General features: G+C 41.9%; 1 protein-coding gene across 1 annotated transcript in view; it reads right to left on the bottom strand.

Annotated features, from left to right (window-relative positions):
- LOC124470431 (cadherin-7-like) overlaps nucleotides 1–14,374 on the bottom strand; it is a 55,337-nt gene extending 40,963 nt beyond the window's left edge. The window contains exons 1-2 of the mRNA XM_047024309.1: nucleotides 13,998–14,374; nucleotides 9,109–9,761 (exon numbers count right to left, since the gene is read on the bottom strand). Of these exons, the coding sequence (XP_046880265.1) occupies nucleotides 9,109–9,375 (267 nt within the window). The 5' untranslated portion in view covers nucleotides 9,376–9,761; nucleotides 13,998–14,374. The remainder of the gene's footprint in view (nucleotides 1–9,108; nucleotides 9,762–13,997) is intronic.
- Nucleotides 14,375–15,733: the final 1,359 nt, after the last annotated feature.

The raw sequence follows: 15,733 nt of genomic DNA, 5'->3' as shown, positions 1-15,733 counted from the left end.
ATGTCGACCAAACACAGAAGCACAAGCAGGGTATTTACACAACACAGTGCGCCCAGTGAATGTTACTGAAGGTTTTAAGTTGTCCCATTTATCCATCATTTACCTGCAACACCATCAGCAGAAGGCTTTTTGGGGGGAGGCATGAATTGTGTCCATAAAATGAATTCCAAGATTCAATTCTCAGGTCTTCTCATTACTCTGGTGGTTTGTTTGGTGTCAGGAGCTGTTTGTTCTGAAATTTCCTTTTTCTGTCATCTCCTCCTAATCCACTTGAAGTCTAGCACATGATGCTCCTACTATTGGGGCAGAATGAGGGTTGTCAATAGAGGAAAATAATATAAATGCAAATTCCAGGTTCATGTATTGCAACTCTGTTCATGGAAGCGCTCTGTGGGCGCACTCAAAAGTGTATGTCAGTGAGCTGTCAGTTCGGGACCCGTATTGCTCCCAGAACAGAACAAAGGTCACAAAGATTGTATCTAAGGAGCCTGTTAGTGAGGGAAAGAGCTTTGATTCCCTCCCCCCTTTGAGCGTGACGCCTATTCATGTCCTCTGTGTGTGAGCCTGTACGGGATGGGGGCAGCCAGCCGAATGTCAGAAACTGTGAGGAAGGAAAACAGGGAAAGCCAGCTTGATGACTTTCATTGGCGGCGATGACGAATTGTCACGGTGGCAATAATGACAAGACTGAGGCGACAAGGGAGGAGGGGGGGGGGGAGAGGATTTGGGGGAGGTGGATTTAAAGGCCTCAGAGACACATACTCCTACATGTCTTTAATTAACAAACACATGTCAAGGGCAACTCTAAAGACAGCCAGATGGTTGCTGTGAAAACATGAGATGAGATTTACTGTAAAGCCTTTGTTTGAAGGCTGAGATGGGCAATGGATGATACAGGTGTGTGTGTGTGTGTATGCATGTGTAGGTGTGTGTGCATGTGTAGGTGTGTGAGTGTGTGTGTGTGTGTGTGTGAGTGTGTGCGCATGTGTAGGCGTGTGTGTGTGTGTGTGCGTATGTGTAGGTGTGTGTGAGAGTGCCTATGCTGCAATGACTGGCCATGCCACTCCTTCAGACGTGAACAACATCATCTCATTGCATCTGGCAAGGTGAAATGTAAGTTGTCTAGACAGACCTTTGACACTTCTTATAATGGCTCCATTCATTCAAATTAGGGAAAGAAGCCAATCTACAACAATGGGTCTTTGGAACATATATTGCTTTTCAAATGCAATGAAAAGGACTAAAACATTTCAAACCGTTTTGATAAAATGAATTCTGTAGTCGTTGTCTATGTTAACAACATAGCTACAATCTGCTAACGCTAATGTCCTTGCCAAAAGGACTACTTCAACTACTCAATCCCTCTCTTCAACAGGCAATACAAACAATCTCTGTGTTCTATATAAATAATGTATCTACATATGTACAAGGGCTAAAATATAATTGCAGGTGTTTGTTTACACTTCGCGTTCGCACACACTCTCTCGAGTGCTCTTCATGGTTAACATGTTGTGATAGCCAAGCTTGACACAGATTATTTAGATTAAAAACCTGTTCATTGAAGGGTTCTTGTGTCGACAAGAACTTCCATGTAACCACTTGACAGCAATTATATCAATAGTTTCCTCTAAGAGCCAGGCAACTTTATCATCCTCGTACAGAACATTTTGTCAGAAGAGTATTTGTGAGGGAAGGATGTCATGAGGTTGAAAAAGGGAATTCCTAATCTAAGGGAAATACAAAGCCTTGAATTGGAACATTACTGTTTGTACTTGATGGAACTGTATAAAGTGCAGCGTCTTTGCCACACATTACAAAAGTTAAACATGGACGTATCAACAGTTGTTTATAAAATAATAAGTATACCTTCAATAATTGTACCAACTTAGGTATCTATGTTTTGCATGCCATTACACATTTACTGTAGAAGCACATTTCTGCATTTTTAAATCTTTACACTTCAAATTGCATTGCATCGGGTTGTGGTGATTGATTCACCAGAAGTCAAGTCTGTCAGACGTTAAGACTGTCAACATTTACACAACTCTGAACAAGAGTCTTGGAAAAACATCAACCCATAACTAAATAAACATATCAAGTCACTGGAGACATGTTCCATTTTAAAATGCCCTTTTTCTTCAGGTCTGAACTGTGGTATTTCTACCCTAATGGCAACCTTAGCATGTATGTCAGTGCTCTGAAATTTGGTCAGAACTAAAACTGTTTACCAATGTTCGGTGGCGATTGACATTTGTTGAAAGTGGCCTTTAGTAAAAGTCATAGCTGAGGCGTGAAGAGGTTTGGAGATGAGGCTGGCCTTCTCCTACAATACTGTGGAAGGTGGAAGGAAGAACAACGTAAATCAATTGGGACAAAAAATCCTTTCAAATACCCTGTGTTTATTTGAATTTGCCGAGACAGTGAGGTGGATGCTGGATCACATTGCGCATTCCACAAATCACATTGCACTCTTCTTTATATCTTATTTTATTTGTATTGCATATTAAAAAAAACTCATTGTATAGTAGTGGTTGGAATTATCTCAGATACTATTGTCAGTTTTCTACATTTTATATTTTCTACATTTTATATTAAAAACTCGTATATGTTTACCGTATGCACCTTCCGGCCACAGTAAATTCCTTGTTTGTGCAAATTTACTTGGCGAGTAAAGCTGATTCTGATGTGTTGGGACTAGCCCATTGGTCAAGTTGCAAAAAGCTAAATCAACATTGAAGTATTTGAAAAGATTAAAAACACATTCTCAGATCCCATTCTTAGTTCTGTGCAAGTACTTATTTTACTTTACGAAAAAACTTAGAGGTTTCAGACATTGCCGTCATTAACTCAACTCTTTTGTATCAAGGTAAAACCAACTTTAACTCCTGTTCATCCTCTGATTGCATGCAGATAATACTGTAATGTATATACTGTACTCTATCAATGACTTCTGCTCAGTCTAATTTAAACCAGCTTGTATTAGATTCATTAAGCCACTAATTTGTCAAATAGAAACTGAAACAAGATATTGATTGGATAGTGCGTATGGACCAAGCACGGCGGAGAATCCAATACATACATTACCATCATAGATCCCCCAGGGGTAAACAAATGCATGAGCCACACTGTGACTAACGTACTGGAACATAGGGGGTCTAGAACAAGGTGGCAATAGAACACTATGGGCCACCATCCAATCAAGTTAGTTTAAAATCCATATCTGTCTTTTGTCCTGAGATAGAAGATGTAGCCCCGTTCAGAGAAAATAGACTATAAATTGGGTGAAATGTTTCATTTCCGAAACTCTAATACTTAGAGAATGTTGGTGAAAGTTGATACCTGTGGTGTAGTGATGTGGATGTAAGGACAATGCCAGTTTCTCAGTGCTGCTGCCAAGTACAGTGGCTCTAGCTGAGGGGATTAAAAGCGTCTCACAAAAGCAGTAGCACTTCAAACAATACACTACCTTAAACCTCAGCTTGAGAGCGCCTTTGGGAGAGAACACACTACCTCCAGAAGTGAATACATTCAGTCCTGTCCACAAAAACACAGTGAATCATTCTCTCCACTTCCACATCCTTTCTGATGCATTTCCAGCACATATGCTCAAAGCACCTTACTGTGGACTACAGGCCATCCCAGCTGTGAATCATCTTGTAGTCTTTGCAAAGTGTCAGCCAGGGGCATAATTTAACACTGTCAAGACTAGAGAGTCATCACCTCTGCTGAAAATGAATGAGCTGAGAATAGAATGACTGCTCAGAAACATATCAAACAACCGTGGAGCATATGTGAATTTAAGCTACAGTGATCAAATGACAACTCATAGCGTTGGATTTATAAAGAATATACAGGAACCTTTTAGAATGAAAGTGTGTTTGTCTTCAGCTGAGTAAAACTAGACTAACTGAAAAAACTATACATTATTTTGAAAACCTGTATGAATCGCAGTGTGCACTACAGAGTACAGTAGCATCTTGCCTTAAATCCCTTTACTTTTAAATAATGTTATCATTATTCCAGAGTCTCTTCTGTAATATGGTAAATTAGACAACAAATGAAAATAGTTACCAGTTAACTGATATTTGATACACCCAGATCTGACTGCTTTCATTAGAAAAAGACGTTCATCAGCTCTTCTACATCAATACTGTAATCTAATTACTGCTCTCATGAAAATGGACGCCCTCCTTTATTGACTCGTCCTATTAAGTTAGACACACAGTTGACAATGTAGGTTGACTTCCTCTAATTCATACTATCTGGATCATGTATACAACTGGATCAGATTACTTTATCAGTCTAATTTCCACTGGCAGGTCTAAGACAATCATCATTTCTCTTCCATGACTCTTTATCTAAAGTCTGTTAAAATCCAAACAGAAAAAAAAGTTTGTATTGGAAAAAAAAGATGGAGTGTGTGTGTTTGTACCCCCAAAAAACATTTTCTTCAAACAATCATTTCTACATTGTTTGAGGCCACCTTATTAATAATTCAAAAGATCTGTATTGTTGAAATACCCCAAAATCTAAAACAAACTTCCAAACACAGTTGAAAACGGAAATGTGTGTGTATGGTGATGAATAAACAAGTAGCTATTTTACATTAACACCATGAACGCCTATCTGCTGCACCCATGCAGTATGAGGAAACACTGTTAACAAGGGCATCAAACAAACCCGAATGGTACAATCATTTCAACAATGATTTTGCTTCTTTTTTCATACCTCTGTTTCTTAGCAACCCAACAAAAGAATACTATAAAGTGAGAGAAATAAACCCGGAGGACTGTACTAAAGGCAGAGAAATTACATCATCAACATTTCCAAGAACTACTCAAACTTGTAACTGAAGTCTGCACCCTTCAATGCTTTCAATCAATTTACCCAAACATGATAATATGGTCATTCGGCATAAAGTATTGTATTTAATTATGACCAGATCAAACCTTCCCTGACACTCCACGGAGTTTGCTGGAGTTTTTAACTGCTAAGTGCTTACTGATATACTGTATCGTGAATAAGAGGTGACAATGCAAATGTCCAATTTTGCAATTAGACATCATGCAAACATGTTTTCTCTGTTTTGAAAAAAATGACTGATTGTCAGTTGCATCACGTCTTCATTCCGTCTTCATCCACTTTGATGCTTTGCTTCACAGATAGGCCTCCCCACGTCCCCATGGGGTCCTCGGCACTGAGCTCCCCCCAACCCCTGATCTCCTACCTGGGTACCTCATGTATACTGTCCCCCCTGTCAGCTTGCATCCAGTCCTCCCAGGCTAGCCATACTGCTCTCTGCCCAATCGCCAGCTGTGCTGGTCTGTTTGTGCTTAGGTATGGAGAGTGAGTAGCAGCTATTGAGAGTGACCCCCTCTGTGGTAGCGCCGCGCGCTGATGCTAATCCATTTGAAAGAGAACCCCCTAACAGAATGCTAATGAGTTAGCTGGCTGGCGCAGCTAGTACAGGAGCTGCATGTTCCGATGTTAGTGCCTGCGAGGGCCACACTTAATGCCCGTGACACATGTTGCAGGATGTTTTTTTCTTTCTTTTTTTTTGTTCCCATCTAAATTGAATGACTGTCGTTACAGGCTTACAGCACAGAGTGTCAGCCACCCGGTGGGAAAAGCTCGGCCAAGGAGGGAAAAAATCTGTCAACCAATGATATATTAACATGATTCTGTGACCCAATTACCAGATTTTGTCCATAGAAACCAGCCCAGTCATTCATGTGGCAGCCACATTTAACTATACATGCAACGACTCTTCAAGCATGGCATCAACGTTTTTGGGCCACTCAATAATGGACCAAGTCAACCATCATACATAATCTTGTGCTTCGGTGTGAGTCAGGTGTTGTGTCTTTAGGCACTTCACCCTACTTGCCTCTGGGAAATGTCCCTGTACTTACTGTAAGGCGCTCTGGATAAGAGTGTCTGCTAAATGACTAAATGTAATGTAATGCTTCTTTATAGCATGGGGCATGATGTTGCGTGCTAGGCAGGAAGACAAAACTCACTGCTTCCCAAACACTGCCATTAGAGCATGAGCAGTAAAAATAAGTATGTCGGTTAATTGGACGGTTAGTCTTGGACATGGCTCTGTGAAGAAGCACAAGACGGAACACAAGGGTCCGGTCTGATGTGCTCCTCGGCCAACCATCTGATCTGAGGGAGGAGATCTTCTGCCTCGGGCATGATGGGAAAATCTCTGTACTCAGTGAATCGTGAACAGAGCCACGAGGACGGCTGAAGCAGTCTTTGTGGGTTGCTGTCAACAGAGCCACAACATAACACATAGACGTTGTTGAAAGTTGTTTCTGGAGAAGCCAGAGGTTCTGAACACGTTTTGTATTTGAAAATGCAGCTGAGGCAAAACAAATCTAATAAAATCTTGAAAGAAATGATGGGAAAATAAGTCAATTAGCCAAAAAGTGCTGTTTTATATTTGTCTTTCACAGCATGGATAGTTAGATCACTAATTTGGCACCAGCTACAGATCATCTCATTCAAACTGTGGCAAATATTTTGTCACATGGACACCCTTCGCAAAATGATAATCAAGTCGTGTTTACCAGCGTATGCCTGCTTAAGAGGATGAGCAACTCTGCCATGTCACTTCCCTAAAAAAAAGAAATATTTGTCACCAATTTTCAGTTCAGTCTGTGTAGTTTGTGAGGCTTTAATGTATGTTTTCTCTGGCTTTCTGTGACTGCAGCTGATTTCAGGCCAGTGCACTTACCCCAGGCAGGGAGCCAAGGCATAATGAGACATTTGGTTGTGAAATTCGGAATCTGACAGAATGCATTAAAGCCCAACAGACTGCAGATGCAGAGGGAGCAGCCAGGCCAAAGTGATGACTTCTCATTTCCTACCCATTACATCATATTTCCCTCCAGTTCTGGTTACACAAATGGCCGGATCCATGTGGTGGCTGTTACATTGTTTGCACTCAAATGTCAGATTGCAATTGAGATTTCCATCGTTACTCTTTTTTTTCTTCTTTATTCTTTCCCACAAATGGCCTAAAAAAGCTGAGGGAATCATGTTAGATACAGTTCAGTCCTTGAATTAAGATTATACTATGGATTATTGACTATATTAGATAGTGTTTTGGACTGACAGAAGCAATTCTATTGCAGTCTTGTGAAACTCTGTAACAAAATGTCGATGACATGCAGGATTAATCCAACCAAGATAACACTTTATAAATGATCTGAATTAGAATTGCCATTCTGTGCTCCCGAGTCAAAGCATATATCAAACTATCTTGCGTATCAGGAAGTTCCTCTCTATGACAAGACACGGGGTCAGTTCGTCCCTCACTCCACGCCATGAGGTCACGGCACACAAGCCTCCGCAGCACTGTGCTGTTGCCATGTCACACACGCCGTGTGACAAGCGCGATCTTAGAGGACGAGTAATGTGACAGCTCCCAGGCAACTCGCACAGCCTCTGGGAATAAATAGATCTGATCTGTCAGGGGTGTGAAAGGGTCAGCATGAGCTGAGGGGGGATTCGGGCCAGGGAGGAGGCGGAGCCACCCAACACCAATAAGCTCGCAGTAATATCAAGTGTATCAAATATGTGCAGGAGCACAAGGGTTTGGACTTTTGTATCTCGACAGAACACTCTAAAAAACCTTATAGAACCAACATTGTGCTATTTTAAAACTTTCATCTGGAATATTTGAGGGAAAGGTTTATCAGGGTTTTCTAATTGTCTCACATCCCTGCATGTGAGATTTCGTTGTAACTGTTCAATATGAGTTCAGCAATGGGAGTGGATCTTCAACATTGCCTCTTGGGACGAGAACCTGCCGGAAAAGCCTGAGCCTGATCAGTCGTACCTTTGGTTTACCTCCCCATGCTAATTTAAAATGTCAGAATAAGGCCTACACAAGCACACCTCAAAGTGTATGCATATAAAAAGTTATTTCAAAGGTTAAATGCAGATTCAGCCTGATTGTTGATGCAGTGCACACCAACATACATGACAAAACACATCAATAATATTTTGCAACTGAGTTGACATCATTAGATGCTTACTCAGGAAGGGACGGTGCCTCAATCCCTAACCATGTCTATAACTATCTCCATAACAATGTTCATAAATATGCTAATGTTGGTTTGCTTCCTGCTCCAGCATACAGAGATAGGAGGCAATAGACTGGAGAGTATTGTGAGAACCAACCCTCTTTTAAACTCCTGCTGCAGGCGGTAATCTAGTTCAGAGTCGAGGAGCAAATGTGTCTTGGAGTCCAGACCCAGTAAATAACACCCAGGCCTGGAAGATTATCCTGCACATGAGCTGGAAGATGAGATCTGATCTGATATTAACACTAGAAAATTCCTCAAGGATGCATGGATCCAGGAGCCCACACACGACCCATCTGGCCGACACTGAGATACCAGCCAACTCTGTGTGAAGGAGCTGTCCGTCTGCTACGTGGTGCTGAAACAACACTTTGAGGAACCAATGTTTCTATGTGAAACTATGCGTCTGTCTAGAAGAGGCCAGTGACACAAACATTCTAGAACCACTTCTGTGTCATCAACAGAACTTTTCATCCATGTAAAATCCCATACAATGTGCAGTTTGGAAGCCAAACCTGTTCTGTATGATCTGAAAGTGAATGAACGGTATGTATAATATGTAAAGTAATGGATAAATAGGTTCACATTGTACTGCTTGTTCCTGATATGACACAGCAGGTGTTATTGTTACAATGGCACACCAAGTAAAATACAGTAGATGATGGCTGTATTGAGACATATGTCCAATGTGTTGCTATGTTGTGTGTAACAATTTAAAATAGAAAATCTCCTAAAGTTAGGCATGTAAGAGCGCAAACAAGGCTGCTAATATGTACCATCTGCTGAATTGAACTCTGTAAATAAATATGTAACAACGTGTCAAACAAAACATAAGAAAATCAGAGAGTTATCTAAATGGAATGCAGGTTCTTCTCAGTGATTTCTCTGATTAAATCTTCCAAATTTGTTAAGGATTTCAAAACACATGCAACAGTATCGACGGCATGTTTTGACAAAGCTGCAAATCCACTGAGATGTGATTACCGAGCAAAACAGGGATGTGAACACGTACCTTGCCAACGTACAGCGGCTCATTGCCAGTGTACTCCTCCAGCACAAAGAACTGATTCCACACCCAGCTGCGTTTCTGTCTGCGGAGGCCGTCCCGCTGGTTTAGGGAAGAGCTCCAAGGCCTGTGGGGCTTATCCTCAGGGGACTCTCCCTCCTCCAGGGCCCCAGAGATGGAGCTCACCCCCCAGCAGGCCTTCTCCCACAGGGGGAGCAGCAGAACCAGGAGAGTCACGGAGGCTCTCCACACACCCCAGCCACACCACCTCATCTGGGCCCCGTTTCCCAAAAGCAGCTCAAGTTCCAGATCAACCGGTTAAAAAAAACAACGAATGGGGGAGTACAAATGTCAGGATAAAAAACGGGTCTTATCCACACATGTAGTGAGTCTCAGTTTCTCCAGAGAAAAAGGTGACTCGGAGAGAATACTACCCTGAAGGACCGTATTGGAGGGCTGGGATTGGAGGGCTGCGATTGGAGGAGGAAGTCCAGCTGTACTGTCGGCTGTGGTGGTTGGTGGTCCTCGGTGTGGCAACTTGAAAGGCTATGTGGTATCTCCCTCCACTCTGAAGAAAGTTGACATTGAAGGCTGCTTTGGGGAGGTCGATGACGATGGACAAGCTTGATTCTTCACTGTAGAGGTGAAGTAATTGACACCTATCAGAACAGCGAGAGAGAGAAAACGAGAAGCAAAGGGAGAGAAGGGGAGAGAGGGAGAAATCTCTGTCAGCAAAATTGCCTGTGTGACCGCAGCCACTTTCGACAGCAAGTAATGTGCTTGCTGATGCAACGATAATGACATTTTTTCGGCAATGATAAAAGGAATTGGCAAAAAATGAATAGACAGTAAATAAAGTAAATACAATCAACACATCCTTTGGGGAACTTGACTGTATACACCACTGCATGCATAAATCAAGGAAATTGAATAAGGTCAAATGTTACTTAGAGCATAAGTGGGGGGAGATGGCCTGCCTTTTCAATGCACACACAAGCAGAGTTTTTCCCCCGTAGAGGGTAACAATAGCAGGTGTTTGGAATATCAATTAGTGTCGTTCTGCAGGGCTCCCATCACCTCTCCTGCAAATCCACCAAGGTCGCTATTCTGTCACATTTATTTTATATGGGAGAGCAAAGCAGGGGGCAGGAAAGCTCACCACTAACACCTAACAAGCCACAGGATCTGCGTGGCGAGCCCTCAACATCCCCCAAATTAAAAATAAATCGGAGCCGTCAGCAGCATGATGGACCTGAGCGCCCCTGACCCCTGGTCCCCGGGGCCCGCTAGCCAGGACGAGGCTAGGAGAGCTGTTTCTCAGACACCAGCCACACAAGCCTTGGTTCAACGATGAGCACAGTGAGAGACATGGATCCAACTGGTTCATATCATGTTTAAAGGATGAGGTGTAGTCACAACACGGCATGACAGAGGACGATTTCTGTTTTTTAAAGCTTTTTTTTATCTGGGTGATTTATGAACAGTTCTTCTGCAAACAACTTGACAAGTGTATTTTTATCGAGTGAATGAAAATCCTACTGTGTTTCTAGCATGTAGACTCATCATTTTACCCCTCCAAATTCCAACCTACCCACACCAAGTTCAACTTGTGCAATAACCATACTGAAGAGTAATTAGGTAACAGATCATTTAAAAAGTGAAGTGTTGCCAATAGTGGTATGTTTGGTATAATTTTTTATCCACAGGTGACTGCAGCAGAGGAAACATGGAAGGGTAACAAGATCGCAGCTCCAGTCATGACTTTGAATGAGGATGTGCTGGGGTCAGAAACCACACACAGTCTGCAGGGGAGGTGCTGAAAACAGACTCTTGAGAAACTGAGAGCTTGACCGCACATGTATTTATTTCCTCACTGACCTCTCTTTTTCCTCTCCTCTACGAATAGTATTGGCAGGTGCCTGGGCAATGGAGATAATAGCCTTGGCACATTGTGACCTCTTCTTTCCCTCACACACTCTCGAAACACTCATTTGGCTGTCTGTTCTTCCCCTCCAAGCAAAATGTGTCACCATCAAATCCTGTGGAAGTCATGCACTAGGCTTTGCCATAGGTACTCTGGATTTACAAAAGGGGTTGAATCATGTATGGCTTGCATTTGTGAAATATGTCACAGTTTAACAAATCATTTCAGGAAGACATCTTAGTTCATCTACGTAGGTTGAAAACTATAACTCTAACAACAATGCTCATTTGTTACCCAATGACAGCATTGGGCATTTTTTCTGAAGACCCCTCCCACCTCTCTGACATTTTTGTTCCCAGCTGGTGTGCACACAAACACACAAATACACACACAGACAGACAAACCTTTAGACAAGAAAACCTTCAGGGTAACCTGCCTTTGTGCTTGATAAAGAAAGGGTCTCCACTCTTCCCACACACACGCACACACATACAAAATTTACAGGCAGAAGATATATCTACACACACACACTTTGCAGACAAACATACAAATTGGACATACAAACATACAGTAGACGGACACAAATGGACCTACCCCCATCCACACACACACACACACACATACACACACACACAAGTAATGCCTCTGCATGGGAATTTAATGGAAGCAGCAGAAAGTGGAGCACATTCAGCTTGAGGCAGAGTCAAGCCCGTGGAGGTGGGCTCTGTTAGATGATAACTCTGTGGTGGAGAAGCTAGGCAAAGGGTCAGGCTGAGGTGGAGTCTAGAATTAATGCCCCTTGTTTGTACTTAACCCACAGCCATATAGATGAGAACTGGGAGTGAGTTGTCAGGGGAGTCAGAAGCTTGATGTGATCTGCATCACTGAAGACTAGGAGGGACGATGGGGAGTGTGTGGGGGGGGGGGGATTTGGGCAGCTGTATTCAGTGTTCAGCTTTGAGACTTCCTTCTCTCTGTTCATCTTGTGAGGTTTTTAAAAGACGATAGGATGAATTGCGTTCTAAACTCATTTACTTTTTTTTAATTTTATTTTATTTGTCCTTGCAAAGATGTAGCAACACCAACACATCTCTCTGAATTTCTCTCCTTCCCACTCTCTCTTTCCCCCTCCGTCACTCTCTCGCTCTCCTTCCCACTCTCTCTGTCCCCCCTCTCTCTCTCTCTACTTCCAATTCTCTCTTTCCCCCTCTGCCTGTCTCTCCTTATATCGCTTTCTCTCTTTCCCCCTCCATCTGTCTCTCTTTCTCTCTCTCTCTCTCTCTCCCTCTCTCTCTCTCTCTCTTTCCTCTCTCTATCCCTTCGTCTCTCACTGAGGGGCCAAATCCCATTTACCAGAAACAGGATTACAACTGCTTAGTAACCAATCATTCACTTTATTTCTTTCATATCCTTCAAAATAGTGTATTTTTCACCCCAATTCAATAAGGGAATTCAAACCAGGGAAGAAGGCTCCCTGAATGACTCAGACTTTAGTAGTACTAAAGTTTTGGTGCGGTCTGTGGGCAATTTTCTATGGTACATGAGGAGGTGTGCTATAACCAAGCTCTTACTGTAATTCAAGTTCCGTGATCCTCTTGGTTTGATCACGGCAACATAGAATAAGTGGTTATTAGAAATAACAATTGGCCTGAGTGAAGACATAGAGATTAAGTAGGCTATTTAGTGAGTCCAGTACAAATAAAGAAAATCTAAAAGTCAGGTGCAACCTACCATATGAATTAATGAATACATTATTAGCCAATACAAACGAATACAAATAAATGAATTCATTAATTAATCTTTTAAATTGCAATGTGTCCACCTGCAACAGTAAACAACGTTTGAAATGAGGTTTTGCAGTGATTAATAGCATTGCTCTAATCAAAAATTAGCTGATTAATTTGGTAGGGCAGAATAACTGCTGATTCATAACACTATAAAGATTCCAATCTCAAGCGACATTCATTCATTTAATTCATTTTTCAATTATGAAAGCATTGCTTATTAATTCAACCCTTTATTGGCGAAGAAATTAATCAATTATAGCTGGAGAGCATGAAAACGTATACATTAATATTATATCTTAAAATCTAGGCTGTAACTATTCCGTGTTGAACACCCACCTAGGCTATCTACGTTCAGCTCTCCCCTTAAAGGCAGTATAGTTTCTCTAATCCAAAACGAAGACAGAATAAGTCCTTGGTACGTTTGCAGGATGTTTTGCACACAATCCTGTCATGCTTGAGTGCCCCATGGAAGCATCGAGGCTGGGCTACCTGGGAACTCAATTCAAGTCTATCTTCCCACCAACAGACGAGCAGAATTCAAATAGCTCTCAGCCTCTAAAAAAGCGTCTACCTCCCCCCTAGGCTACCTTTATACTTCTGTAAGTATCAAGAACGCCGGGCTGTAGTATGTTAAGATCATACAAAATGCCATTGGGCGGAGTACAAAATAAACCATACACCGTTATAAAAAAGTTTTTTTGTCATTCAATTTTTATGTAATACTGTTTTATTTCAGTATACAACAAAGACGCACCTGTTTTCCAAGATCATCTTGTTGCATGCGTAGAGCGATCAACCTCATTCTTACTGTAGGCTATATTCAACCTAGACTGTTCCATTCGAAATCCTCCACTAGACTGACAACATTTTATCAACATATCAGCTCAGGGTCCGCTGGAAGGTAATCGTACAGGAAAGAGGAGTTGGATTTATCATTTCAAAGACCCATGATGGCAAAACATTCCACAGAAAACCTTAGTCAACATCTTAGTTAACGACCGACCGCTGCAGGAACCCCATGTCTTCTGAATACTAATTACAGAATTAGCCACCAAACCGTTTTTCATGAACTAACCATACAACAACTTCTGTAGATCCTATGGAAAACTGATCTATCACTGAAACGCAACTGCTGCGAGCCGCAACTGCACGCACATGCTCAAATACGTTTAGAATGTACTCACCGAGTAGAAAGGATTCAACTTCATCACACATTTGTCAGCCGAGGTTGGTTTTGAGTGATAAAAGTTGAGGTTTCACCGCGTCCCTCTAATGCGTGCGGCGTACCACTTGTGAGCATCGTAGGGAATTATTCCTGGTCGCATACAGAGTAATTAGGACGAAACTGAACTACGAACCAAACAGCGCGTAAATGCGCACACAAGCAGGAGCAGTGAGATGCGGCGCAGTCACTCCGCGCTCAAGTCCGATCAGCTATACTCTCTCTCTGACTGTCCCTCTCTTGCTCTCTCTTTCGTTCTTACACACGCCCTCTCACAGTCACTCACTCAAACGAGCCGATGCTCTCTGAGTTGTTCCGAACGCTAGTATCTGACCAGTGCTTGCTCCGTTCGGTGGCACCCAGCTGCGAGGTTTTTGGCTACTCCCACACACGCGGACACACCAAACACTGAGGCAGAAAAGCCCAGAAAAACACCAGAAACCGCTAGAAATACCAAACGCCGAGGAAGCATACTTCTGACACCTTCACGGTTTACTTTTAACCTCAGCTGGTAACGCACAATCGTGTTAACTCAAAGCAATGGCTTAACATACGCAACAGGCTAAGATTGACATGGCTACATGCAATTATAACGACAGTTCTTCTGGAATGTAAGCCTACAGTATGTTCTGTAGTTTCTACAGTATGAAACATAAAGTCAAGACTCCTATAGGAAGGTCTTGACCTTGCCACAATCAATTGAAATAAAATGTGTTTATTTACAGTAATATGCACAAAGTAGAACAAAGTCGTCAATGACCTTGAAAGTCAAGTTATGACATCAACATTTACTTTACTCTACTTTGAAATTGTGAAGGGATTAAATGAATTTATCGCTTCCATCTATCAAAATAATCATAACTCCTTCTAGCCAAAATGCATGGCTCCTATTTTCAAAATTTCATTTTATAAAAAAATGCAGTCTCAACTCACTTGCAGTGGAGTGTTAACTATTTGTCTAATTTGCTTTAAGATTGCCTTACTGAATTTTAATCAAGAATTAAAATGATTGATTAATGTACAAGGACAACAGAAACATACATTTGTAACAGAACATGCTCTACATTTTCTTTAATTGCAACTCCAGTTTGACCCGTGGGGCCTGTCTCGAGGTTTGAAATTGATCCTTTTAGTATCCCTCATTTCCAAACTAAAAATATGTTGTGTCACAACAAAGGTTTGTTTTTTATCCAATTAGTAAAACATCTCCTTGGGCTGCAGATACTGCGGGAGGAGACTGACCCTGCTGATGCAATGCTCATCTTCTAAAATAATCCAATATTAGACAGAATGTTGTTCCAGACCCCTCGTTAACATGCAGTAAATGAATATACAGAACTGTCTCCAATTAAATATACCCTTGGTACTGCAGTTTACGTACTATGTGAACGTAGTCTAATGAAGCCCAGATGTCGCAGTCCAATCGGAGGGGGGGGGGTTGGGGTGGAGGTCGGGGGCATTAAATGTGTGAAACAAGAACAATATTTTGTTTCAGAGAGTAGCTTTGCAAGTAGCCTACTGTAGCATGTCCAATTAGAAGAGAACAGCTTCCAGGAAAGTGAAAAGAAAATTGGGGAGTTAAGTGTCATTAGTATGTGTTTTGTCACTTGCACTGAACTGACGTTTCTTGAAATACACCTGCAATCAAGTTTTTAAGTTTACACGGACGCACTGAATGAAGTAAAGTATCAAAAGGTC

The sequence above is a fragment of the Hypomesus transpacificus genome, chromosome 8 (genome assembly GCF_021917145.1).
Source record: "Hypomesus transpacificus isolate Combined female chromosome 8, fHypTra1, whole genome shotgun sequence".
NCBI lineage: Eukaryota > Metazoa > Chordata > Actinopteri > Osmeriformes > Osmeridae > Hypomesus > Hypomesus transpacificus.
Note: the sequence above shows the minus strand (reverse complement) of the source record. Positions and strands in the feature narration are given on the sequence as shown.